At 41.9% G+C, this 26,774-nt stretch overlaps 1 protein-coding gene across 2 annotated transcripts in view; it reads left to right on the top strand.

Moving 5' to 3' along the window:
- The first annotated feature begins 3,738 nt into the window (after positions 1-3,738).
- LOC109893720 (gamma-aminobutyric acid receptor subunit alpha-2-like) overlaps positions 3,739-26,774 on the top strand; it is a 39,427-nt gene continuing 16,391 nt past the window's right edge. Inside the window, exons 1-6 of one of the 2 annotated variants that reach the window (XM_031828822.1) lie at positions 3,739-4,222; positions 4,657-4,742; positions 5,464-5,585; positions 16,811-16,878; positions 18,766-18,986; positions 19,309-19,391. In XM_031828822.1, the coding sequence (XP_031684682.1) occupies positions 4,142-4,222; positions 4,657-4,742; positions 5,464-5,585; positions 16,811-16,878; positions 18,766-18,986; positions 19,309-19,391 (661 nt within the window). In that variant the 5' untranslated portion in view covers positions 3,739-4,141. Of the gene's footprint in view, positions 4,283-4,656; positions 4,743-5,463; positions 5,586-16,810; positions 16,879-18,765; positions 18,987-19,308; positions 19,392-26,774 lie in introns of both variants that reach the window. The other variant, XM_031828821.1, reaches the window with a different exon arrangement.

A 26,774-nucleotide genomic window follows, 5' to 3' on the forward strand; every position in this document is an offset into this window, starting at 1 on the left:
GGTGCTATTTTCAGAATTAGTTTTAGGTAAACGTTGTGATTTTTCAGCCATTCCTACATATGGGCAGCACCAAAACAAGTGATCTAATAATTCTGTCTCTTCGTAGCAAAATCTGCAGAGCTGGGATGGTTGTACCCCCCATATACATCACATTATTTTGGTCGCAAAACTGTTGTATAATCAATTACAGTGGCAAGAAAAAGTATGTGAATCCTTTGGAATTACCTGAATATCTGCGTACATTGGTCATCAAATTTGATCTGATCTTTATCTAAATCACAACAATAGACAAACATAGTGTGCTTAAACTAATAACACACAAATTATTGTATTTTTCTTTACTATATTGGATGCATAATTTAAACATTCACAGTGTAGGTTGGATAAAGTATATTGGAATGCATTTCAATTAATAGGTGTGCCTTGTTAAAAGTTCATTTGCGGAATTTCTTTCCTTCTTAATGTGTCTGAGCCAATCAGTTGTGTTGTGACAAGGTAGGGGTGGTATACAGAAGTAGCTCTATTTGGTAAGACCAATTCCATATTATGGCAAGAACAGCTCAAATAAGCAAAGAGAAATGACAGTCCATCATTACTTTAAGACATGAAGGTCAGTCAATTCGGAAAATTTCAAGAACTTTTACATTTTCTTCACAGACAGTTGCAAAAACCATCAAGCGCTATGATGAAACTGGCTCTCATGAGAACTGCCACAGGAAAGGAAGACCCAGAGTTACCTCTCCCGCAGAGGATATGTTCAGTAGAGTTACCAGCCTCAGAAATTGCAGCCCAAATAAATGTTTCACAGAGTTCAAGAAAGAGACACATCTCAACGTCAACTGTTCAGAGGAGACTGTGTGAATCAGGCCCTGCCGAATTGCTGCAAAGAAACCACTACTAAAGGACACCAATAAGAAGAAGCGACTTGCTTGGACCAAGAAACACGAGCTATGGACATGAGGCCGGTGGAAATCTGTCCTTTGGTCTGATGAGTCCAAATTTGATATTTCTGGTTAAGACCGATGTGTCTTTGTGAGATGCAGAGTACAGTATGTGAATGGATGATCTCTGCATGTGTAGTTCCCACCGTGAAGCATGGCGGAGGAAGCGAGATGGTGTGGGGGTTCATTTGCTGATGACACTGTCAGTGATTTATTTCAAATTCAAGGCACACTTAACCAGTGTGTGTCACGCCCTGACCTTAGATATCTCTGTTTTCTATATATTTTGGTTAGGTCAGGGTGTGACTAGGGTGGGTACCCTAGGGTTTTTTGTATGTCTAGGTTTTTTTTTATGTCTAGGGTTTTTGTAGATCTAGTGGTTTGTGTATGTCTATGTTGGCCTGATATGGTTCCCAATCAAAGACAGCTGTTTATCGTTGTCTCTGATTGGGGATCATATTTAGGCAGGCCTTTTTCCCACTTTCTGGTGTGGGATCTTGTCTACAGTTTGGTGCCTGTGTGCACACTAGTAGCGTCACGGTTCGTTCGTTCATTCGTTCATTCAGTTGGTTTTGTTTTGGTGAGTTTCAGTTCATTTCAAATATGTGCTACTCTATTCACGCTGCGCCTTGGTCTCATCATTACGACGATCGTGACAGCGTGGCTACCACAGCATTCTGCAGCGATACGCCATCCCATCTGGTTTGAGCTTAGTGGGACTATCATTTGTTTTTCAACAGAACAATTACCCAACACACCTCCAGGCTGTGTAAGGGCTATTTGACCAAGAAGGAGAGTGATGGAGTGCTGCATCAGGTGACCTGGCCTCCACAAATCCCCCGACCTCTACCCAATTGAGATGGTTTGGGATGAGTTGGACCGCAGAGTGAAGGAAAAGCAGCCAACAAGTGGTCAGCATATGGGGAAACACCTTCAGGACTGTTGGAAAAGCATTCCAGGTGAAGCTGGTTGAGAGAATGCCAATAGTGTTCAAAGCTGTCATCAAGGCAAAGGGTGGCTACTTTTAAGTATCTGTAATATAAAATATATTTTGATTTTTGCACTTTTTTGTTTACTACATGATTCCATGTGTGTTTATCGTATTTTTATGTCTTCACTATTATTCTAAAATGTCAAATAAAGAAAAACCCTTGAATGGGTAGGTGTGTCTAAACTTTTGATTGGTACTGTATGTTCCGGGGAGTGTCGACTTCCGGGGAAGGTCGCCCGGGGATGGCCAACTCTCCCAACAAATCACAAGGTAGACTTGCCAAAATGTTGCGATTGAAAACCAAAGTTGACAGGCAAAACTTTTGCAATGGTTTTTGTGAAAGTAGTTATTGCAAACTTGCGAAATTCACTCATAAAAAATCTCTATCTTGCCAAGTACTATTTTGTGTCTGGGGATGTGAACAACAGCGGATAAGACAGTGATGTAGGAAGTGACGTAGTTCCTCTTCGCCAAACTGACGTTGTATCCGTACAGACATGTAAGCTGGAACATTGGCAACCCGTCTGTCTAGACAAGAGAGGTGAGGGGCATGAGATTTTAAAGGTTGCATTTTCAATCACTTCATATAGCACCAACATGTGGCCAATTGGCATGGTATTGCATGAGAGGGTGTGGCCCATGACCCTTGACCACCATGCAAGGTTGTACCCTCCTAGGTCTTATCTCACAGGAATATTCCTTTTTTCACCAAAACGGCAGAAGAACTGGAATAATATTAGTGGACATAAAACAGTATGTAAATTCAATAGGGTTTAACACAGCTTGAACCCCTAATAAAAACACTTCCCGACCCCACCCTGAGAGCACACATCTTGTCATTATTGCATGGTGGCTATGGTGTTTACAGATGTCATGAAATAAACTTCAATCTAACAATGTGTGGCAAATCTAAAAGTCAAGGCCATAATTCGCTGCAGGTTATACTACATACAGTGCATTTGGAAAGTATTCAGACCCTTTGACTTTTTCCACAGCTGATTAAATTGTTTATCCTCTTCAATCTACACACAATACCCCATAATGACACAGCTAAAACTGGTTTGAATCATTTTTGCTCATTTATAAACATAAAAAAGTGTATTCAGACCCTTTAATCAGTACTTTGTTGAAGCACCTTTGGCAGTGATTACAGCCTTGAGTCTTCTTGGGTTTGGCGGTACAAGCTTGGCACACCGGTATTTGGGGAGTTTCTCCTATTCTTCCCTGCAGATCCTCTCAAGGAGGGGGATACCTCCTCTCAAGCCAAAAATATTTTTATTGGGTTGTTAACACATTTTTGTATATAATGCCAATTTTTGCCATTATACACAAAAATTGCAATTTTTTAATGCCAATATTATTTTATTAATGCCAATATTATTTTCCAGGCTCACGTGTGGTTCAGTTGGTAGAGCAAGGCACTTATTACGCCAGGGCTGTGGGTTCGATTCCCATGGGGGACTAGTACGGACAAACATGAAAATGTATGCTCTCACTACTTTGGTCTGCTAAATGACTAAAATGTAATAAGGTTATGTCATTCAATTTGTATACTGTTTTATAACCGGGTGAGATACAGTCTAATATAGTATATGTCCTAGAATGCATATGATATTGTACAATTGCTATTCCATTCATAATGTAACCTAATATACAGTATCATACTAAATGGATTGTCACAGAATAATACCAATTGCCCTGAGACCATGTTCATTTCTGAGTTAATTAGGATAGGCGAAGTCACGCAGCCTCTTGAGCGCATCCAAAGTGCCTCAAATAACATTTTAGCATCTATCCAACTCCTTTACTTGAGACCAGTTTTAGTTTTTACATGGTGGTGGTGTGCTTTGTGTTGCGGAGAAATAGCTTTTCCAGAACCCTCAAACATAAATTTGTCCCTGGAAATCACATCTGGGATTTATTCTGGTGGTCAAATGGTGGAGGCTATCTCTAGGACCTAGTATTTCTGCCTCGCTCGTCTTCCTCACTTTTCTCCGTGGCTCGAGCCACGCGGAATTGGGCGCGCGGGTGCTTCCGTTACAGGTGAAAGGCGGGAGCCAATATCGAATATAATTGTGAACCACCGCACTTGGATACAGATGGACAGAGCTACATTCGGTCTTTTGGATTTTTCAGGGTTTGGAATACAATCAACATTTTTACTCGCACTCCGAGTACATTGCCAAATCTCCGTGGTGTAATTTAGATAATGCACAGTGCTCTTGGGCGCAACTTTACAGCTGAGTTCTCAGAAAGAAAATCAAAGGGGGGGATACCTTGCGCTAGTCAGGTAGCCTAGCTGTCAATCGCCTCATTGTTTTTCTGCGTCTAAGTGACAGTTGCCTTGAAGGTTTGATGATTTCCAAAACGTTTTCAAAACATCTTCTTGCTCTCCATTCCAGCAAATAATAATGGAGTTTTCAATAACTTCAATACGTTAAAAAAATTATGTATCATGGTTTTTATGGAGTGGTCGAATTTATTTGTGTTTGCCTGTTGCCATCACATTTGATGTCTTTGCATGGACTTTATAGACTATACAGCGCATGACTATTTTATTTTGGATAGAGAAAAAGGTTTATAGAATTAGTTTGCATTCATTTGTTAACATAAGACAATAATTCAGAATGAATGGTATTGCTTAGCATTTTAATCGAATGTCTTCATGAATGGAATTTCGGGCTCTGAATATTTCCTTTAATTAGGCATCCTCCCATTCTGTAGGTTTGTATTTCAGCAATGACCAAGCGGTTGGATTTATCACATTATCTAGCCGTGTTCTTCTCGATGATGGTACTGTGGCAGTCAAGGTAAGTTTCGTTGTATTTTCTTCATAAAAAAATAAACAATCAATAGAAAAAACAGTAAGCGGTGTTTGCGTGCACTGCATCTGCACGTTCTAAATCTTCTCAATTTTGGCCACTCTAAATGGTTCTCAGATTGGAATAAACCAGTCACGCGAAATTACTTTTTAATTTTTTATTATCGTGATAACATGGTGGCTGTGGCACAATTTGTGTGGAGAGCGGAGACACCAATTGCGCGGTGACCTGAAAAGGAGACTATATGTGGGGATTGCGCACAGCTCCAGGAAGTTAGAACATTTGTATGAATCTGAAGAAAGAAAACTTAGTAATGTGATAATCGATTGATGTTCGATTTCTTGGTGCCTTCCTTCATTTATCTTCGGAAATGTTTAGGAATTTCTTTGGTGAGGTGGAACTGTCTGTTCTATAATGAACAAATGAGAGAGAGAGGCTGGTTGTCTTTGCAAGAAGCCAACTGAGCCACATTAATTCACTTTTGTGGTCCTTAATAGTTGGCTACAGAACAATTGTTTTTCCCGTAGTGCTCCCGTAGTTCCTCAAGAGAGGAAGTTGGCAGAGAGAGGTTGAATTAGGTTTTTATGTTCCTTAGGAACATGTTCCTTAGGAAAACACACAAAAACAATGTTTTTCCCACATATGTCAATTTTCCCCTCACATCTCTCCTAATCATTGATGTTTCTGCTACTTAATGTTACCTACATAGATCAAGAGTGGAATCATCGGCATATGCTTCAGAAGCCTTCAAAAACAATATCACTCTGTTCACCCGGATCTTGGACAGCCTTCTGGATGGCTATGACAACCGATTACGACCTGGACTTGGCGGTGAGCAGTTAACATTGCATACTTTCCATATAAAATTAAATAAAATGAAAGTTAAATTGGTTTTAAATGTTGATCAGCTGCTCAGCAGGACCTTGATTAATATAATCAGGTGTGTTAGAGTAGAGCTGGAGCAAAAGCCTGTACACCCAGTAGGACTCCAGGACATATATTTTATTCAAAGTTTTAAATATCTTTGAGATTTAACATGTTCTTGTGTCAGTCTCTTGCATTTCCCCAGATAGAAGCTTGTTTAAATTCCCAAATAACTTGTCTGGTGTCAGAATGAGTACTGAGCTTGCATTTGCATCCCCCTTATCACCAAGACAACAACACAGAAAGTATTATCTACTGTAACAGAAGAGATACTGTAAGAGCTATTCTAGGCTGTTTTATTTAGGGCTGACCCAGTCAATTTGAAGTTTTGTTTGCGTGCATCCATTTAAACCGTTGACACTCAAATGTCGCTGTGTGTTTTGGTGTGTCTGGCTCACCATGATGATTGAGCAGTGTATTTTATTATTTATTTATTTTATTTCACCTTTATTTAACCAGGTAGGCTAGTTGAGAACAAGTTCTCATTTACAATTGTGACCTGGCCAAGATAAAGCAAAGCAGTTCGACACATACAACAACACAGAGTTACACATGGAGTAAAACAAACATACAGCCAATAATACATTAGAAAAATAATTCTATATACGATGTGAGCAAATGAGGTGAGATAAGGGAGGTAAAGGCAAAAAAAAGGCCATGGTGGCAAAGTAAATACAATATAGCAAGTAAAACACTGGAATGGTAGATTTGCAGTGGAAGAATGTGTGAAGTAGAAATAGAAGTAATGGGGTGCAAAGGAGCAAAATAAATAAATAAATACAGTAGGGGAAGAGGTAGTTGTTTGGGCTAAATTATAGATGGGCTATGTACAGGTGCAGTAATCTGTGAGCTGCTCTGACAGCTGGTGCTTAAAGCTAGTGAGGGAGATAAGTGTTTCCAGTTTCAGAGATTTTTGTAGTTCGTTCCAGTCATTGGCAGCAGAGAACTGGAAGGAGAGGCGGCCAAAGGGAGAATTGGTTTTGGGGGTGACCAGAGAAATATACCTGCTGGAGCGCGTGCTACAGGTGGGTGCTGCTATGGTGACCAGCGAGCTGAGATAAGGGGGGACTTTACCTAGCAGGGTCTTGTAAATGACCTGGAGCCAGTGGGTTTGGCGACGAGTATGAAGCAAGGGCCAGCCAACGAGAGCGTACAGGTCGCAGTGGTGGGTAGTATTATGGGGCTTTGGTGACAAAACAGATGGCACTGTGATAGACTGCATCCGATTTGCTGAGTAGGGTATTGGAGGCTATTTTGTAAATGACATCCACAAAGTCGAGGATCGGTAGGATGGTCAGTTTTACGAGAGTATGTTTGGCAGCATGAGTGAACAATGCTTTGTTTCGAAATAGGAAGCCAATACTAGATTTAACTTTGGATTGGAGATGTTTGATGTGAGTCTGGAAGGAGAGTTTATAGTCTAACCAGACACCTAGGTATTTGTAGTTGTCCACATATTCTAAGTCAGAACCGTCCAGAGTAGTGATGCTGGACGGGCGGGCATGTGCAGGCAGCGATCGGTTGAAGAGCATGCATTTGGTTTTACTTGTATTTAAGAGCAGTTGGAGGCCACAGATGGAGAGTTGTATGGCATTGAAGCTCGTCTGGAGGGTTGTTAACACAGTGTCCAAAGAAGGGCCAGAAGTATACAGAATGGTGTCGTCTGCATAGAGGTGGATCAAAGACTCACCAGCAGCAAGAGCGAGATCATTGATGTATACAGAGAACCCTGTGGCACCCCCATAGAGACAGCCAGAGGCCCGGACAACAGGCCCTCCAATTTGACACACTGAACTCTATCAGAGAAGTAGTTGGTGAACCAGGCGAGGCAATCATTTGAGAAACCAAGGCTATCGAGTCTACCGATGAGGATGTGCTGATTGACAGAGTCGAAAGCCTTGGCCAGGTCTATGAATACGGCTGCACAGTATTGTTTCTTATCGATGGCGGTTATGATATCGTTTTGGACCTTGAACGTGGTTGGGGTGCACCCTTGACCAGCTCAGAAACTAGATTGCATAGCGGAGATTCGAAATGGTCGGTAATCTGTTTGTTGACTTGGCTTTCAAAGACCTTAGAAAGGTAGGGTAGGATAGATATAGGTCTGTAGCAGTTTGGGTCAAGACTGTTCCCCCCTTTGAAGAGGGGGATGACCGCAGCTGCTTTCCAATCTTTGGGAATCTCAGACGACACGAAAGAGAGGTTGAACAGGCTAGTAATAGGGATTGCAACAATTTCATTATGATTGTGGACTCTCTAATTCATAGTGTCCTATTACTCACAAGGCAAAATAGCTCCCAATACCTCAATGGCTCCCAAGAGAGGCTCCCATTGTCCCAGTTCTAATGAGCGGCATAGACACTGGATGTAGTGTACAAAGATTAGTCTTAGTCACAACTAGGGCATTTTGTTAGAAAAGGTAAGATAACGAAAAACCAAATGCCTACTGTGCCAATGTGATTATCCTGATAACTGTGTCACAAGGCTTTGCTGAAAATTCACATCCAGAAGGATACAAATTCACATTTGGGACAGCCCTTTAGTCATGTGCAGTTACAACTGGCCTTGTTTCGAGGTAATTTCCCTTACAATGGTACTATAGCTCCAATTGTGAATTGCTGGCAAGGATGTACTTTGCTTCTGGCTTCTTACTGATCCAAGAGCAGCCCATATTAGGTGTGAGTGGTGTGATTTATAATGCCTGGTCTGTAAAAGATGACTGATCATGGTTATACAGTACACTGATCCCAGTACAGTCACTGATCCCATTTGTGTGATTGAATATGCTTTCTTGACTCGTTTATTGAGGACTTACTGAGGTTTTAACTTTTCATGGATCCTAGAAAAGCCCACAAGGTGCTATGATTTATGTTGATGTTTATCTACTGTAGTTGTAGATATTACTTCATGACAGAAGCCCTCAACAGTCAGGCAGTAATGTTAATTTGGTTTCCCATGAGACCAAAGAAGACAGATGCACCAGATGTGTACTGGGAAATGGCTGTTCTATTTATGGGAAATGGGATTTTTTCACTGAGAGATTTTAGAATTGCACAATAGCTCCCAGGTTTGGCTTAAATCAAGGCTTACAGTTGTAGACAATTCAGTGCAATTCAAAATAAGTAGACTGTTTGTTTGTTTTTCACTCCTGACCTCAAAAGAAAATGTAAGAAGCTCAGCAAACCTCATAACAGACATGAATTCTGATGCGTTGAGATGACAAAGAATTTGAAATAAGTGATAATGATTTTCAAAACAATTACCAAAACTGTTGTTGCACAATTTGTGAAAGTCAATGTAAACCTTGTTTGAGATTACCCAGGGCTCCATTGTTTCTGCACCCAGTTATCACACAGGTATTAGGATAATCCATGTTCATGGTGTATTTAATAAAAGTGAAAACAAATTTCTCAAAATGTTTGCAAATGTGTTGAAAATGAATTACAGAAATATCTCATTTACATAAGTATTCACACCCCGACTCAATACATGTTAGAATCACCTTTGGCAGTGATTACAGCTGTGAGTCTTTCTGGGTAAGTCTCCAAGAGCTTTGCATACCTGGATTGTACAATATTATTTTCTAATTTCTTCAAGCTCTGTCAAATTGGTTGTTGATCATTGCTAGACAACCACTTTAAAGTCATGCCATAGATTTTCAAGCAGATTTAAGTCAAAACTGTCACAAGGAACATTGACTGTCTTCTTGGTAAGCAGCTCCAGTGTAGATATGGCCTTGTGTTTTAAGTTATTGTCCTCCTGAAAGATGAATTCATCTCCCAGTGTCTGGTGGAAAGCAAACTGAACCAGGTTCAGGTTACATCTAATTTTACTGTTTGCATGAGTTACTTGATGTGGAATAGAGTTCTATATAGTCATGGCTTTATGTAGTACTGTGTGCCTCCCATAGTCTTTTCTGGAATTGGGGACTGTGAAGAGACCTCTGGTGGCATGTCTTGTGGGGTATGCATTGATGTCTGAGCTGTGTGCTAGTAGTTTTTAAACAGACAGCTCAGTGCATTCAACACGTCAATACCGTTCACAAATATAAGTAGTGATTCAGTCAATCTCTCCTCTACTTTGAGCCAATGGAGATTGACATGCATACTATTAATGTTAGCTCTCCGTGTATATTTTAAGGGCAAACCGTGCTGCCCTGTTCTGGGCCTATTGCAATTTTTTGTGCCACCAAAAGTCCCTCTTGGTGGCACATGACCACATGACTGGATAGTAGTCCAGGTGCAACAAAACGCCTTGTTGATAGTGTTGTTAAGAAAGCAGAGCAATGCTTTATTATGGACAGACCTCTCCCTATCTTAGCTACTGTTGCATCATTGTGTTTTGACCACGATAGTTTACAATCCAAGGTTACTCCAAGCAGTTTTGTCTCCTCAACTTGCTCAATTTCAATCTCTTTTTCTCTTTTTTAAGATTTGCAGTGATTTCACTTGCTGTGGTAGCTGATGTGTTGAGCCATCAGCTTTCATAGACACACAGGCTTTACTCAGAGCCAGTGGCAGGTCATTAGTAAAGATTGAAAAAATTAAGGGGCCTAGACAGCTGCCCTGGGGAATGTCTAACTCTACATGGATTATGCTGGAGAGGCTTCCATTAAAGAACATCCCCTGTGTTCTGTTAGACAGCTAACTCTCGATCCACAATATCAAATCACATTTTATTAGTCACATGCACCGAATACAACAGGTGTAGACCTTAGAGTGAAATGCTTACTTATGAGCCCCTAACCAACAATGCAGTTTAAAAAAATACGGATAAGAAATAAAAGTAACAGGTAATTAAAGAGCAGCAGTAAAATAACAATAGCAGACGACAGTATATAAAGGTTACTGGTACAGGATCAATGTGTGGGGGCACCGGTTAATTGAGGTAATATGTACATGTAGGTGGAGTTATAAAGTGACTATGCATAGATGATAACAACTGAGAGTAGCAGCAGTATTGGAGAGGGGGGGGGGCAATGCAAATAGTCTGGGTAGCCATTTGATTAGGTGTTCAGGAGTCTTATGGCTTGGGGGTAGAAGCTGTTTAGAAGCCTCTTGGACCTAGACTTGGTGCTCCGGTACCGCTTGCCATGCGGTAGCAGAGAGAACAGTCTATGACAATTTTTAGGGCCTTCCTCTGACACCGCCTGGTATAGAGGTCCTGGATGGTAGGGAGCTTGGCCCCAGTGATGTACTAGGCCGTTCGCACTAACCTCTGTATTGCCTTGAGGTTGGAGGCCAAGCAGTTGCCATACCAGGCAGTGATGCAACCAGTCAGGATGCTCTCGATGGTGCAGCTGTAGAAACTTTTGAGGATCTGAGTACCCATGACAAATATTTCAAGGTCTCCTGAGGGAGAATAGATTTTGTTCGTGCCCTTTTCATGTCTTGGTGTGCTTAGACCATGTTAGTTTGTTGGTGATGTGGACACCAAGGAACTTGAACCTCTCAACCTGCTCCACTGTAGCCCTGTCGATGAGAATGAGGGCGTGCTCGGGTCTTCTTTTTTCTGTAGTCCACAATCATCTCCTTGTCTTGATCACGTTGAGGTTGTTGTCCTGGCACTACACGGCCAGGTCTCTGACCTCCTCCCTATAGGCTGTCTCGTCATTGTCGGTGATTAGGCCTACCACTGTTGTGTCATCTGCAAACTTAATGACGGTGTTGGAGCCGTGCCTGGCCGTGTGTCATGAGTGAACAGGGAGTACGGAAGGGGGCTGAGCACGCACACCTGAGGGGCCCCTGTGTTGAGGATCAGCGTGGTGGATGTGTTGTTACCTACCCTTCTCACCTGGGGTCGGCCCGTAAGGAAGTCCAGGATCCAGTTGCAGAGTGAGGTGTTTGGTCCCAGGGTCCTTAGCTTATTGATGAGCTTTGAGGGCACTATGGTGTTGAACGCTGAGCTGTAGTCAATGAATAGCATTCTCACATTGTTGTTCCTTTTGTCCAGGTGGGAAAAGGCAGTGTGGAATGCAATAAAGATTGCATCATCTATGGATCTGTTGGGGCGGTATGCCAATTGGATGTGGGTCCAGGGTTTAGGGGATAATGGTGTTAATGTGAGCCATGACCAGCCTTTCAAAGCACTTCATGGCTACAGACGTGAGTGCTACCGGTAGTCATTTAGGCAGGTTACCTTAGTGTTCTTGGGCACAGGCACTATGGTGGTCTGCTTAAAACATGTTGGTATTACAGACTCAGACAGGGAGAGGTTGAAAATATCAGTGAAGACACTTGCCAGTTGGTCAGCGCATGCTCGCAGTACATGTCCTGGTAATCCGACTGGCCCTGCGGCCTAGTGAATGTTGACCTGTTTAAAGGTCTTCCTCACATTAGCTGTGGAGAGCGTTATCACACAGTCTTCCGGAACAGATGATGCTCTCATGCATGTTTCAGTGCCATTTGCCTCGAAGCGAGTATAGAAGTAGTTTAGCTCGTCTGGTAGGCTCGTGTCACTGGGCAGCTCTCGGCTGTGCTTCCTTTTGTAGTTGGAAACGAGCATCAGAGCCGGTGTAGTACGATTCAATCTTAGTCCTGTATTGACGGTTTGGCTGTTTGAGCGGGATTTCTTATAAGCTTCCAGGTTAGAGTCCGGCTACTTGAAAGTGGCAGCTCTAGTCTTTAGCTCAGAACGGACTTTGCCTGGTTGGGGTATGTATGTACAGTCACTGTGGGGACGAAGTCAACGATACACTTATTGATGAAGCCAATGACTGATGTGGTGTACTCCTTATTGCCATCGGAGGAATCCCGGAACATATTCCAGTCTGTGCTAGCAAAACAGTCCTGTAGCTTAGCATCTGCTTCATCTGACCACTTTTTATTGAGTGTGGTGATGGGTGCTTCCTGCTTTAATTTTTGCTTGTAAACAGGAATCAGGAAGATAGAATTATGGTTAGATTTGCCAAATGGAGGACGAGGGAGAGCTTTGTATGCGTCTCTGTGTGTGGAGTAAAGGTTGTCCAGAGTTTGTTTTCCTCTGGTTGCACATTTAACATGCTGATAGAAATTTGGTAATACGGATTTAAGTTTCCCTGCATTATAGTCCCCGGCTTCTAGGAGCGCCGCCTCTGGGTGAGCGTTTACTTCTGGTGGAATACAGCTCATTCAATGCTGTTTTAGTGCCAGCCTCTGACTGTGGTGGTATGTAAACAGCTATGAAAAATACAGATGAAAACTATCTAGGTAGGTAGGGTGGTCTACAGTTTATCATGAGATACTCTACCTCAGGCGAGCAATAGCTCGAGACTTCCTTAGATATCATGAACTAGCTGTTTTTTAAAAATAAAAATACATAGTCCGCCTCCCCTTGTTTTACCAGACGCTGCTGTTCTATCCTGCCGGTGCAGCGTATAACCAGCCAGCTGTATGTTGACAGTGTGGTCCTTCAGCCATGAATGTCCCGTTGGTAGTTTAATCTTCCACGTAGGTCATCTATTTTATTCTCCAGAGATTGCACGTTTGCTAGCAGAATGGAAGGGAGTGGGGGTTTATTCGATTGCCTATGAATTCTCAGAAGGCAGCCCGCCCTTTGGCCCCTTTTTCTCCACTTTGTCTTCACGCAAATCACAGGGATCTGGGCCTGTTCCCGAGAAAGCAGTATGTCGTTCGTGTCGGGTTTATCAGACTCGTTAAAGGAAAAAAAGGATTCTGCTAGTCCGTGGTCAGTAATCGCAGTACTGATGCCCAGAAGTTATTTTCGGTCATAAGAGACGGTAGCAGCAACATTATGTACAAAATAAGTTTAAAAAATAAGTTACACAAAACACAAATAATTGAACCATAAAACACTATCGGTTGGGGACATGTAAAACGTCTTTCTCCAGCGACATTTTTAGATGAGGGATGTAAAGTAGGGAATGTAAAGCCATGTTTTTTCAGCAGCAGATTATGATCTATAATCTCAAATGCTCCGCTGAAGTCTTACCAAAACAGCTCTCACAATCTTTTTATTATCAATTTCTATCAGCCAATCATCAGTCATTTGTGTAAGTGCCGTACATGTTTAATGCCCTTGCCTATAAGCCTGCTGAAAATCTGTTGTTTGTTTACTGTGAAATAGCATTGAATCTGGTCAAACACAACTTTTTCCAAAAGTTAACTAACTGGCTGAATGAGCCTGTAAAGGGTGCTTTGCTATTCTTTGGCAATGGAATTACTTTTGCTTTCCTCCAAGCCTGAGGGCACACACTGTCCTGTAGGCTTAGATTGAAGAGATGGCAAATAGGAGTGGCAAGATCGTCCGCTATCATTTTCAGTAATCTTCCTTCCAAGTTGTCAGACCCAGGTGGCTTGTCATTGTTGATAGGCAACAATACCTTTTTTCACCTCTTCCACCTCACTTCACAGAATTCAAAATGTTAATCCTATAATTTGGTCAGTTATGCATGGTTGCGTAGATTCAGAATTTGTTGTTGCCCAAGTTTGCTAACCTTGCCAATGATTTTTTGTTTGTTCCTTAGGTCTATTCCGTTTATTTTTTATCCTGAAACTTCCCAGTCCTTAACAATTACGAGCATATTCAGAACATGATGCAGACACCACGATGCTTGAAAATATGAAGAGTGGTACTCAGTGATGTGTTGTGTTGGATTTCCCCAAACATACCATATTGTATTCAGGACAAAAGTGAATTGCTTTGCCACATGTTTTACTGTATTACTTAAGTGCCTTATTGCAAACAGGACTCATGTTTTGGAATATTTTTATTTCCACTATATTTTTATTTTCACTCTGTCAATTAGGTTCGTATTGTGGAGTAACTACAATGTTGCTGATCCATCCTGTAACTTTAAAATCACCATTGGCATGGGCAGCAGGTAGCTTAGTGGTTAGAGCTTTGGACTAGTACTCTCTAGAGACCCTGTAGAGACAGCAGGAGTGGTAGAGATACTCTTAATGATTGGCTATGACAAGCCAACTGACATTTACTCTTGAGGTGCTGACTTGCTGCACCCTCGACAACTACTGTGATTATTATTATTTGACCAAGCTGGTCATTTATGAACATTTGAACATCTTGGCCATGTTCTGTTATAATCTCCACCCGGCACAGCCAGAAGAGGACTGGCCACCCCTCATAGACTGGTTCCGCTCTAGGTTTCTTCCTAGGTTTTGGCCTTTCTACTGAGTTTTTCCTAGCCACCGTGCTTCTAAACCTGCATTGCTTGCTGTTTGGGGTTTTAGGCTGGGTTTCTGTACAGCACTTTGAGATATCAGCAGATGTACGAAGGGTTATATAAATAGATTTGATTTGTAACCAAAAGGTTGCAAGATTGAATCCCTGAGCTGACAAGGTAAAAATCTGTCGTCCTGCCCCTGAACAAGGCAGTTAACCCACTGTTCCTAGGCCGTCATTGAAAATAAGAATTTGTTCTTAACTGCTTTACCTAGTTAAATAAAGGTAAAATAAAACAAAATGGTGAAACCCCTGAATGGTTTCCTCTCTGGCAACTGGTTAGCTAGGATGCCTGTATCTTTGTAGTGACTGGGTGTAATGATACATCATCCAAAAATGTAATTTATTACTTCACCATGCTCAAAGGGATATTCAATGTTTGCTTTTTTTTACCCATCTAACAATAGGTGCCCTTCTTTACGAGGTATTGGAAAACCTCCCTGGTCTTTGTGGTTGAATCTGTGTTTGAAATTCACTGCTTGACTGAGGGACCTTACAGATAATTGTATGTGTGGAGTACAATGATGAGGTAGTCATTCAAAAATCATGTTAAACACTTTTATTGCACACAGAGTGAGTCCATGCAGATTTTTACTCCTGAACCTATTTATGCTTGCCATAAAACAGGAGTGGAGTACTTATTGACTCAGTTTTAAGTTTTTAATTTTTAATTCATTTGTAAAAAATTGAAAAACTCAATTCCACTTTGTTGCGACTATGGTGTGTAGGCCAGTGCCAAAAATACCTCAATTTAATCCATTTTAGTTTCAGGCTTTAACACAACAAAATATGGACATTTCTGAAGGCCCAGTGTTATTGGTCACTGGGGTGCTTCCTGAACACTTTTGCTTTTGGCAGTTGTTTGCTGTTCCTTCACTATATTTTTGAGAGTGTGAATTATGAGTGTGACTGTATTTGTGTGTGAGGACCTGTGTTTGTGTATGTGTCTGATGGCCTGTGTATGTGTCCGATGGCCTGTGTATGTGTGTGATGGCCAGTGTATCTGTGTGATGGCCTCTGTATGTGTGTGATGGCCTGTATTTGCGTGCACGCATGCATTTACTATATATAAGAATGATATTTAAAAAAGATCTAGGCAAGTCAGTTAAGAACAAATTCTTATTTTCAATGACAGCCTAGGAACAGTGCCTGTTCAGGGGCAGAACGACAGATTTGTACCTTGTCAGCTTGGGGGTTTGAACTTGCAACCTTCCGGTTGCTAGTCCAACTCTCTAACCACTAGGCTACCCTGCTGCCCCATATCATTGATGATACGTTCATGTTAGATTGTATTTGGATTGTATTTTTCAGTAGGTATCATATGTCCCTTACTAGGATATTGCTTTTAGATTATATGGGAGTACATTAAATCACCCTACCCACGATCAATATGTAACTCCGACCTGGTAGACATCAACACTGCTTTTACTATACTTAGGTCAGAATTAATTCCTTTGCATGGAGAGTTGGACCAGGAAATGAGGCCGCTTTAGCCAATTGAGATGCCCCTAAAGTGTCTGAAGGGCAGTGAGGAGAGTGAGTGTGTTTTCCCCATGAGGACAGCGCAGACGTAACATGATATAGTGTATGTTCCCATCCCACTGTTCACCAGGGAGTCTGAGGCAGGAAGATGAGCGATGAGAAAATGTAAATGTGGAATCGTGGACAAAGCGTTGCCATGACAGCACAGACATCTAAGTTTAATGTGAAATCATGGCTTTCAGTGGCTGGATTGATCTCAACCACATCTCATTCCAGATGTACCTCACAGTTCTCAAAAACATGTGTTTTAACATGGGATTTGCGAATGGATGCCTTGTTGACATGAACAGATAGACCTAAAAATATACATATGAAACATGAATGAAGCATTAAAATCAGTTGTTGCGACTATATAAAAACAACCATTTTAAATACATTTAAAACATTTTTTGTGTGCATATATTTTACAGATCGGGTGACAGAGGTGAAGACTGATATTTATGTCACAAGTTTTGGTCCAGTGTCAGACACAGACATGGTAAGTGTTATACTAGACATTAGACTACTACGATAAAGCTCTTAGTGAAATATATTCAGCTTCTTTCATCTATGAAGATACATTAATTCATTATTTATTTCAGATTTTTTTTTATATATAAGCTTATGTTTAACAATAGATATAAATTGATATATGTTAAGTATTTCACATATATTTTGAGTAGGACAGAGACTGACCCTTTAAATTGTGATTGGTCCATCAACATTTCATGTGATTTTGGGGTATAGCATCACTACTGTGTCTGTCTCTGTTGCCGTTATAGCTGCACTTTTTTTTTCTTAGACACACACACATACTGTACATACACAGGCATATCATGTTCACAGAGTCCTCACTCTCTGTGTCCCATTTCTTTTTTCTTTCTCTGTCTCACCCTCTCGCCCCTTTTCTTTCCTTTGGCCTTGTTCTGCAAGCTCCAGGCTCGTACCTGCTGGGCTTTAAAAGCTTTTCTCAGTTTCCCTCCATCACACTCTCAGCCCTCCATTTCAGCCTGCTCTCAAATATTTAAACCATAAAGAAGAGGGGGAAATGGTTGCTACCGAACTAGCGCCTTAAAAAAGAAGAAGAAATGGCACATGTATAATTCATTTAGAGGCTCCTTCCAGCTCACAGTGGATCATTTCACTCTTGGGCCATCACTCTGCTTTGATAGTGTTTCTCTGATAGTGGCATCTCTCTCTCTCTCTCTCTCTCTCTCTCTCTCTCTCTCTCTCTCTCGCTCTCTCTCTCTCTCTCGCTCTCTCTCTCTCATATATTTGACAGCATCCCTGCTGCTCCCTATGCTTTGTGTCTGTAAATATATGGCTTCTATATTTCCCTCTCTCCTTATTGGGATCCCTCCACAGAGCTCTTGTGACATAGAATCAGTGTCATAGTGTTAGATAAAACAAATCATTATTAGGCCGAATATTGGACGATACATTTCTAGACTACTTACATTTGACTGACCAGGGCCCAGTTTTTCCAAAGTTATCTATTTGGATTTTGCCTATCAGACATTAAATGCACAGAAATAGAATGAATAGAATGGACAACTCATTGACTTGAATGGGGACACCAGTTCTGTTCATTTTATTTCTATGCATTTAATTCTATCCAATAGCTGAAATTATCCGTATTGGTAACTTTTTAAAAATTGGACCCAGGTGATAATAGTGGATTGGACTGGTACAGAGCTTTTCTCTAGGCTTTCTCACAGGGCTTTCTCTGTTTGGGGTAACTCAACCCATTAACATCCATTGTGAGACATCACAGCGCTAACTTGTGCTCTTGGAGTGTGTTAACAAAGAAAGTAATTTACTCTGGGAAAAATGGATTGCAACTTCACAGTTGTCATTGAAGTCTTTGAGCATGTGTTTTTGTTTAAGGGCTTCAAATTCAAAGGGTTTCAGAGTCCAGGAATCATTTACCCTAGTGTGTCGCCCCATGAACTGCTCAGTAAAGCCCTTGGGGTCAGAAGCCTGGGGTCTTTGCGTATGGGAAGGAGGGCTGTACCCACCAGACTCCAGAGGGCCAGATGCTGACGGGATAGGGGGTACTGATGTAAATCCACCCTGACATTAGCAAGAGGGCAGGGAGCAGGCATCCACCACTGACTCTGCATGTCCCCAGACATAACAAACCAGGTGCAACCTCAAACACTGACTCAGGAGGCACCACTTTAGAACACACTTTTTGATGTATTTTATTGATTGAGGAGCTTTAATACCCTTATGGTTTCACTAAACTTATTCAAAACACATGTTATGATGCAGCAGTAGGTTTACCAGATCTAAGTTGTTTTTATAACACCCTCTGCCATCGCAGTCTCTTCATTACCCATATCTCAACCTGTGCTAAAGTCTTTTGTACTCTGCTCTTTGTCAGGAATACACTGTGGACGTGTTCTTCCGTCAGAGCTGGATTGACGAGCGGCTGAAGTTCAATGGGCCGATGAATATCCTGCGGCTGAACAACCTGATGGCCAGTAAGATCTGGACGCCAGATACCTTCTTCCACAATGGGAAGAAATCTGTCGCTCACAACATGACCATGCCCAACAAACTGCTCCGGATCATGGAGGATGGAACACTGCTGTACACTATGAGGTAACAAGTGCTTGTTTTTTTATTACCCCTGGTTTCATTAGAGAGCTAAAAGAGCTGTCCTCAGGTCAAAGGACAAGGGGATGTCAGTGCAGCAGCCAATGCCAGCATTGAGATCTACTGCTATTGTACAGGCAGTCAGCATCACCCTATGAAAACCATACAGTATGTGTACATACAAGGTCTCAGCATAGCCTGAAAGTGAGGAGAGATGAGGCCATTCAAAAGAAACATGGTAGCACAACAAAACAACTGCACTGAGAGAGTAGCCCTGAGGTTCTGGGGTGATGTGAACTCTTGCGTCTGTATTTTTGTATTTACTCAGGTTAACGGTCCAGGCGGAATGTCCCATGCACCTCGAAGACTTCCCTATGGATTCCCACTCCTGTCCACTGAAGTTTGGCAGCTGTAAGCTTATCTCCTCATTCTTGCTTCTATTTTACTTTGTAAGGAACTGATATAGCTAGAGGCAGAACTTTGTTTCTTGCTAGATGTTTAACTGGTTGCCTGTGAGACTGAAACATCTAGTTAGTTGGATTTGTTCTGAGTTCACAAGTAAAATTAGGCTTTTCCTAAACAGCAATGCCATGTGCCTTCTACAAAGACGTACTGTATCTGACGTGAGTTCTATCAATCTTCTATAAGATTGACTGTTTTGCTAGAGGTGATTGAATTTAGCTTCCTTTCATTATGCAATGTAATTTTCTCATTTCACAGTAACATAAACTCAGCAACAAAAAAACATCCCTTTTTCAGGACCCTGTCTTTCAAAGATAATTAGGAAAAATCCCCAAAACTTCACAGATCTTCATTGTAAAGGGTTGCTTGTTCAATGAACCATAAACAATTAATGAAGATGCACCTGTGCAATGGTTGTTAAGACACAAACAGATTACAGACGGTAGGCAATTAAGGTCATAGTTATGAAAACTTAGGACACTAAAGAGGCCTTTCTACTGACTCTGAAAAACCCCAAAAGAAAGATGCCCAGGGTCCCTGCTCATCTGCCTGAACGTTCCTTAGGCATGCTGCAAGGAGACATGAGGACTGCAGATGTGGCCAGGGCAATAAATTGCAATGTCCGTACTGTGAGACGCCTAAGACAGCACTATGGGGAGACAGGACGGACAGCTGATCGTCCTCACAGTGGCAGACCACGTGTAACAACACCTGCACAGGATCGGTACATCCGAACATCACAGCTGCGGTCCTGGTACAGAATGGCAACAACAACTGCCCGATTTACACCAGGAACACACAATCGGCTTTAGTAAAAAAAAAAACTATTATAAGTATTAGGACCTGGAAGAGGTTGTGCCACAGATTATTCTCAGAAGGAGGAACCACACCGTGCGGTTACATAACTAGGTAGAGACGGGTGGGTTGTATTCTTAACGGCCATGCATAGTGCGTTGTCAGAACACAAGTTAACTATCTTGGTACTGTCACTGATTGCGAAGAGACATGGAGTTGTGTGCATCATTCCCTGTCATGGTGTCCTTCGAATTCACCACAACGTTATCCTCAATCCCCTGTGTATGCCACCACCTTGCATAGTATATTAGAGAGTAACAGCTAGGCCAGCAGCCTATTTGTTGAAACGAAAAGTAAAATAAAATAATATTTGTCACATGCACCGAATGCTTACTTACAAGCCCTTAACCAACAATGCAGTTCAAGAAATATATAAAATATTTACTAAATAAAATAAGGTAAAAAATAAAATAAATAGTAACACAATAAAATGACATAATAATAACGAGGCTATATACAGGGGGTACCGGTACTGAGTCAATGTGTGGGGGTACAGGTTAGTCAAGGTAATTTTTACATGTAGGTAGGGGTAAAGTGACTATGCATAGATAAGAAACAGCGAGTAGCAGCAGTGTAAAAACAAAGGGGGGGGTCAATGTAAATTGTCAGCATGGCCATTTGATGAATTGTTCAGCAGTCTTATAGCTTGGGGGTAGAAGCTGTTAAGGAGCCTTTTGGACCTAGAGTTGGCGCTGCTGTACCGCTTGCCATGAGGTAGCAGAGAGAACAGTCTATGACTTGGGTGACTGGAGTCTTTGACAATTTTTCGTCCTTCCTCTGACACCACCTAGTATATAGGTCCTGGAGGGCAGTCAGCTTGTCCCTACCCTCTGTAGCACCTTATGGCACCTTATGGTCAGATGCCGAGCAGTTGAGAGCAGTCAGGATGCTCTCAATGGTACACCTGTAGTACTTTTTGAGGATCTGGGGACCCATGCCTCATAATTTCACTCTCCTAAGGGGGGGGGGGGGGGTGTTGTTGTGCCCTCTTCATGACTGTCTTGGTGTGTCTGGACCATGATAGTTTGTGGGTGATCTGTACACCAAGGAACTTTAAATTCTCGAACAACTCCACTACAGCCCCGTCAATGTTTTAATTTACTTAGACAAGTCAGTTAAGAACAAATTCTTATTTTCAATGACATCCTAGGGACAGTGGGTTATGCAGAACGACAGATTTTGACCTTGTCAGCTCGGGGATTTGAGCAGGCACCCCTGAGGGGCCCCGGTGTTGAGAATCAGCGTGGCAGATGTGTTGTTGCCTACCCTTAGGCTGTTGCCTACCCTTAGGCTGTCCCCACCTGGGTATACTCCTCAATGCCATTGGATGAATCACAGAACATATTCCAGTCTGTGCTTGCAAAACAGTCCTGTAGCTTAGCATCCGCATCTTCTGACCACTTCCTGCTTTAGTTTTTGCTTGTAAACAGGATTCAGGAGAATAGCGTTATGGTCAGATTTGCCAAATGGAGGGCAAGGGAGAGCTTTGTATGCTTCCTTGTGTGTGGAGTAAAGGTGGTCTAGAGTTTTTTCCCTGTGGTTGCACATGTGAAATGCTGGTAGAAATGAGGTAAAACGGATTTAAGTTTGCCTGCATTAAAGTCCCCTGCCACTAGGAGTGCCGCTTCTGGATGAGCATTTTCCTGTTTGCTTATGGCCTTATACAGCTTGTTGAGTGTGATCTTAGTGCCAGCATTGGTTTGTGGTGGTAAATAGACTGCTATGAATAATAGAGATGAGAACTCTCTTGGTAGATAGTGTGGTCTACAGCTTATCATGAGGTACTCTACCTCAGGCGAGCAATACCTCAAGACTTATTTTAATATAGACATCGCGCACCAGCAGTTATTGACAAATAGACACACACCCCCACCCCTTGTCTTACCAGACGTAGCTGCTCTGTCCTGCCGATGTACGAAAAACCCAGACAGCTCTATATTATCCGTGTCGTAGTTCAGCCATGACTCGGTGAAACATAAGATATTACAGTTTCTAATGTCTCGTTGGTAGGATAGTCTCCACCGTAGATCACCAATTTTGTTTTCCAGTGATTGCACATTGGCTAATAGAACTGATGGTTCTATTAACTTACAAATTTGTGCGTAATTGCATGGTATTTTATGTACACTTCCAAGTAATCTCACAGGACTAGGTTTATAATCTTGTGAATGTAAGTCACGGATTGCGTGGAGAAGGATTGCGTGGAGGAGGATTGTGCGTCTCAGTCGGGCTCAATGGCTGCCCCAAAACCCCTGTCATTGACCTTGCATAGTCACGGGGCAGGGGGTTTGGGCAAAGCAATTTTACAGTCCATTATCTAATAGGTCTAGCCACTTGCGGTGAACAAGTGGTGACCTAAGTTAGTGATATATAGCTGAGGCAAATAGCCTATAACGGAGACAATGCCCCTGTTTTGGGATTACCCATGTGTCCTTCATTCCTCCCTTCCTTGAAGACATCACCAATAGATGGATAGTGAAAGGAGATTTTACTCTGGACTACCAACCAAGTCATGTCAGATCAGTGATTATTTCTTTATATATAGCCTATGCTCATTGATCATCATTGATCTAATAGGCCTCTATTTTTATCAACAATTATTTCAAGAACGGGAGAATCCATCCATTAATATATTCAAACAGAGCCTAAGAATAGCTGCTTTGCACATTAAGGAGTGGTCCTTGAGATGCCTCTTCTCCCACAGACAGGTGCTATAGGTTTATAATGGGCTGCAAAATAGCGGTGTTGTAACAGCTTGACATGAGACACATACACGCATAGCCCCCGGTCTTCAGGATCCCAAGATAATTTGTTTAATTGGGTGTGCTCACATAGCCTAGCCTATTGTCGTTAGAAGGAAATACAACTGTTAGTAAAACACCATGGATAAGGTCATTAATGGTTGCCATTATGCACAGATGTTTTATTCCCCTCTATTCTGAACTTTTATTTTCTCATATAGGCCTAGCTATAAGACTCTCTAAGCTACTGTCTGTAGTCTATGCAAGGTGTTCGCCTAAGCTACACAGGAGAACATTTTATCAAATTCAGAGGGCAGACTGACAGGGACTAATACCCCTTTTATATCATGGTGTAATGCATATGTCATCTTCATGGAGTCTCGCCCCACTACTGATCAGACAAGTGTAGTGATTGTAATGCAAGATAGAGGCCACGCTATCTCTCGTCAGAGATTGCTTTATTGTGGGAGATTGCTAAATATGACCTTTTTATCCAAGACAGGGTAAATATATTGTTTCAGGTGATAATAAAACATGTTTTGTTTAGTTATTTTATCCTCAACTTGTTTCTCTAACTTTATAGCATGTCGAGCTAGCTAAAAGCCAATGCTAGGTTGAATGTACCATTGTAGCTAGCAACCTCACCTAGTAATGACTTTTGGTTTTTATAATAATTATCATCACAATAAACTTCAACTGAAGGCAAGTCATATAAAATAATGGGTATTATTTAACATTTATATTAAAATATTACTCACTTTTATGGAATGGGTAAAGTTGATAGCGATCGCATAAAGCCATCAATATGGTTTGGTAGCTTCTATTGTTTGGTAGCTTCCTGTTCTTTGACAGACTGAAAATGACTCAAAGTTAGAACAATTTCAAAGTATGCTCTGTCCTTCTCGCAACGGAGCCTTCAATCACAAGGGCGCATTGCGTTTCCACTCTGTTGTGGGTGAAATGTAACAGAGTTCGTTGGGGTAATATGAACAAGGCTTAATGCCTTGATCACACCGACAGTGTCACTGCATTTTAGTACACCAGAAGTACATACATTTCCAATGTAACACGGTGTTTGCCTTATAGAAATGCATTGCAGAGGTATTTTGTCTGGTGCATAGTTGGATTTATCGAACGTATGCGTTAAACTGTATGCATAGATGGCTTGACAGAAATGACAGCAGAAGGTTGAACTTTTGTTGCACACACATCCTATTGATGCTGTGTACCATTTTAAGCAATGATGCTGTCGGTGTGATCAATACATAATGCCTCGAACACACCTACAGCACCATTGTGCAAAATGGTACGTACCAGTCAAACGTTTGGACACACCTACTCATTCAAGGGTTTTTCTTTTGACTATTTTCTACATTGTAGAATAATAGTGAAGACATCAGAACTATGAAATAACACATATGGAATCATGTAGTAACCAGAAAAGTGTTAAACCAACCAAAATATATTTTAGAGTTCAGATGATTCAAAGTAGCCACCCTTTGTCTTGATAATAGCTTTAAACACTCTTGGCATTCTCTCAACCAGCTTCACCTGGAATGCTTTTCCAACAGTCTTGAAGGAGATCCCACATATGCTGAGCACTTGTTGACTGTTTTTCAACATATTTACCTCTGCAAGGCAGTGCTGCAGGGCAGTGCTGCAAGGCAAGCACAGCGTTCCATTGGAAATTAATGTACTTCTGGTGTACCAAAACAGAGCCAAGAAAGTTTTTTGTTTGCGCTCATAATGCACCATGGCCTTTAGAAGAGCATATGCCTATAGTATGAAGTTTTCAGGTGGAAACTTGATGTGTGCGTGCGCACGTGCGGTGACACCTGTTTGAACTGAGTTATTAGATCATTAGACTGATAAGCATGCGTGCACAGTGACACCTGTTCTAACAAGTGTATTAGATCATTAGATTGATGGCCATTTGTTTGTTTTGCCCCTACTTTTTAACACCCACACACAACACCTACATACACACACAACCCAACCATCTTTACCTATGTATGTAACCACATCGACGTGGAAGAAATACCTCATCCAAGTCTGTGTGGTTACTCCTTCTGAAAAGAACCTCAACCTCTTCCAGGTCCTAATAATTATAATATTTTTTTGGGGGGTACGACATTTAGCCTTTAGTACCACATCCCATTTATTTTATTTAATTAGGCAAGTCAGTTAAGAAAAAATTCTTATTTACAATGATAACCTAGGAACAGCAGGTTAACTGCCTTGTTCAGTGGTAGAACAACATATTTTTACCTTGTCAGCTCAGGGATTTGATCTAGCAAACTTTTGGCTACTGGCACAACGCACTAACCACTGGGCTACCTGCCGCCACAAATAACACATCCATAAAAAGGAAAAAAAGACAGTAAAAAAAAAATTGTGAGGAATAAGGGTTTGAAGTATCTGTCCTATACTTAATTATATATACTTTTATTTTTATTTTTTACACATAACCCCTTTTTTATGGTAGGCACAAAATGAACTCCAAAATTCCATAACAAATTTGAACCGGTATGGTTACCTACAGACGACTCTGTCACACTTGTGGGGGTCATAGAGCAAAATGGAGAACACCATAGTGTTTGTGAGAATCTCCCCTTTCCATAGAGTGAAATGCTATATCGATTTTCGGGATGTTTCATGGTCTGACAAACACCGCTGTGGTTTTGTCTACCTTCGCAGACGATGCAAAAAAACATATCTCTACCGTAAACTGACGTATTTTGATGTGGATTTTTTATTATAATACTTATATTGACGCACCAGTGATAATGATGTGCTAAAAGAGCAAGGATTTCCTTGTTACTGAAGCCGGCATATCTAACTCCGGCATTTTAAAGGTGGCACGGCACGCACAGCAACAGGGAGCCAGTGTCACATTCTGACCTTAGTTCTTTTGTTATGTCTTTGTTTTAGTATGGTCAGGGCGTGCGTTGGGTGGGTTGTCTATGTTTGTTTTTCTATGTTGTGTTTTGTGTTTGGCCTGGTATGGTTCTCAATCAGAGGCAGGTGTCTTTAGTTGTCTCTGATTGAGAATCATACTTAGGTAGCCTTTTCCCACCTGTGTTTCGTGGGTGATTATTTTCTGTTTAGTGTGTTTTGCACCTGACGGAGCTGTTTCGGTTGTGCTTTTTGTTTCTTTATTTGATAGTGTTCAGTTTAAATAAATAACATGAACACGTACCACGCTGCGCTTTGGTCCTCACCTTCTTCCACCGACGACCGTTACAGAACCACCCACCACCAAAGGACCAAGCAGCGTGGTATCGGGCAGCAGCAGAAATCTCAGGGAGGGGAGAATGGACGGAGAAGGACCCTGGGCACAGGCTGGGGAATATCGCCGCCCCAAGGCAGAGCTGGAGGCAGTGAAAGCTGAGCGGCAGTGGTATGAGGAGGCAACTCTCCGTGCTTACCATGGAGAGAGGTGGACCGGGCAGGCACCGTGTTATGCCGTGAGGCGCACGGTGTCCCTGGTGCGCAGGCATAGCCCGGTGCGTTACATCGCAGCGCCTCGTATCGGCCGGGCTAGAGTGGTCATCGAGCCAGGTGACATGAAGCCGGCTCAGCGCATCTGGTCTCCAGTGCGTCACCTTGGGCCGGGGTACATGGTACCAGCCCTACGCACGGTGTCCCCGGTTCACCAGCACAGCCCAGTGCGGTCTGTTCCACCTCGCCGCACTTGCCTGGCGACGGGGAATATCCAGCCAGGTAGGGTTGTGCA

Source organism: Oncorhynchus kisutch, linkage group LG7 (genome assembly GCF_002021735.2).
Source record: "Oncorhynchus kisutch isolate 150728-3 linkage group LG7, Okis_V2, whole genome shotgun sequence".
NCBI lineage: Eukaryota > Metazoa > Chordata > Actinopteri > Salmoniformes > Salmonidae > Oncorhynchus > Oncorhynchus kisutch.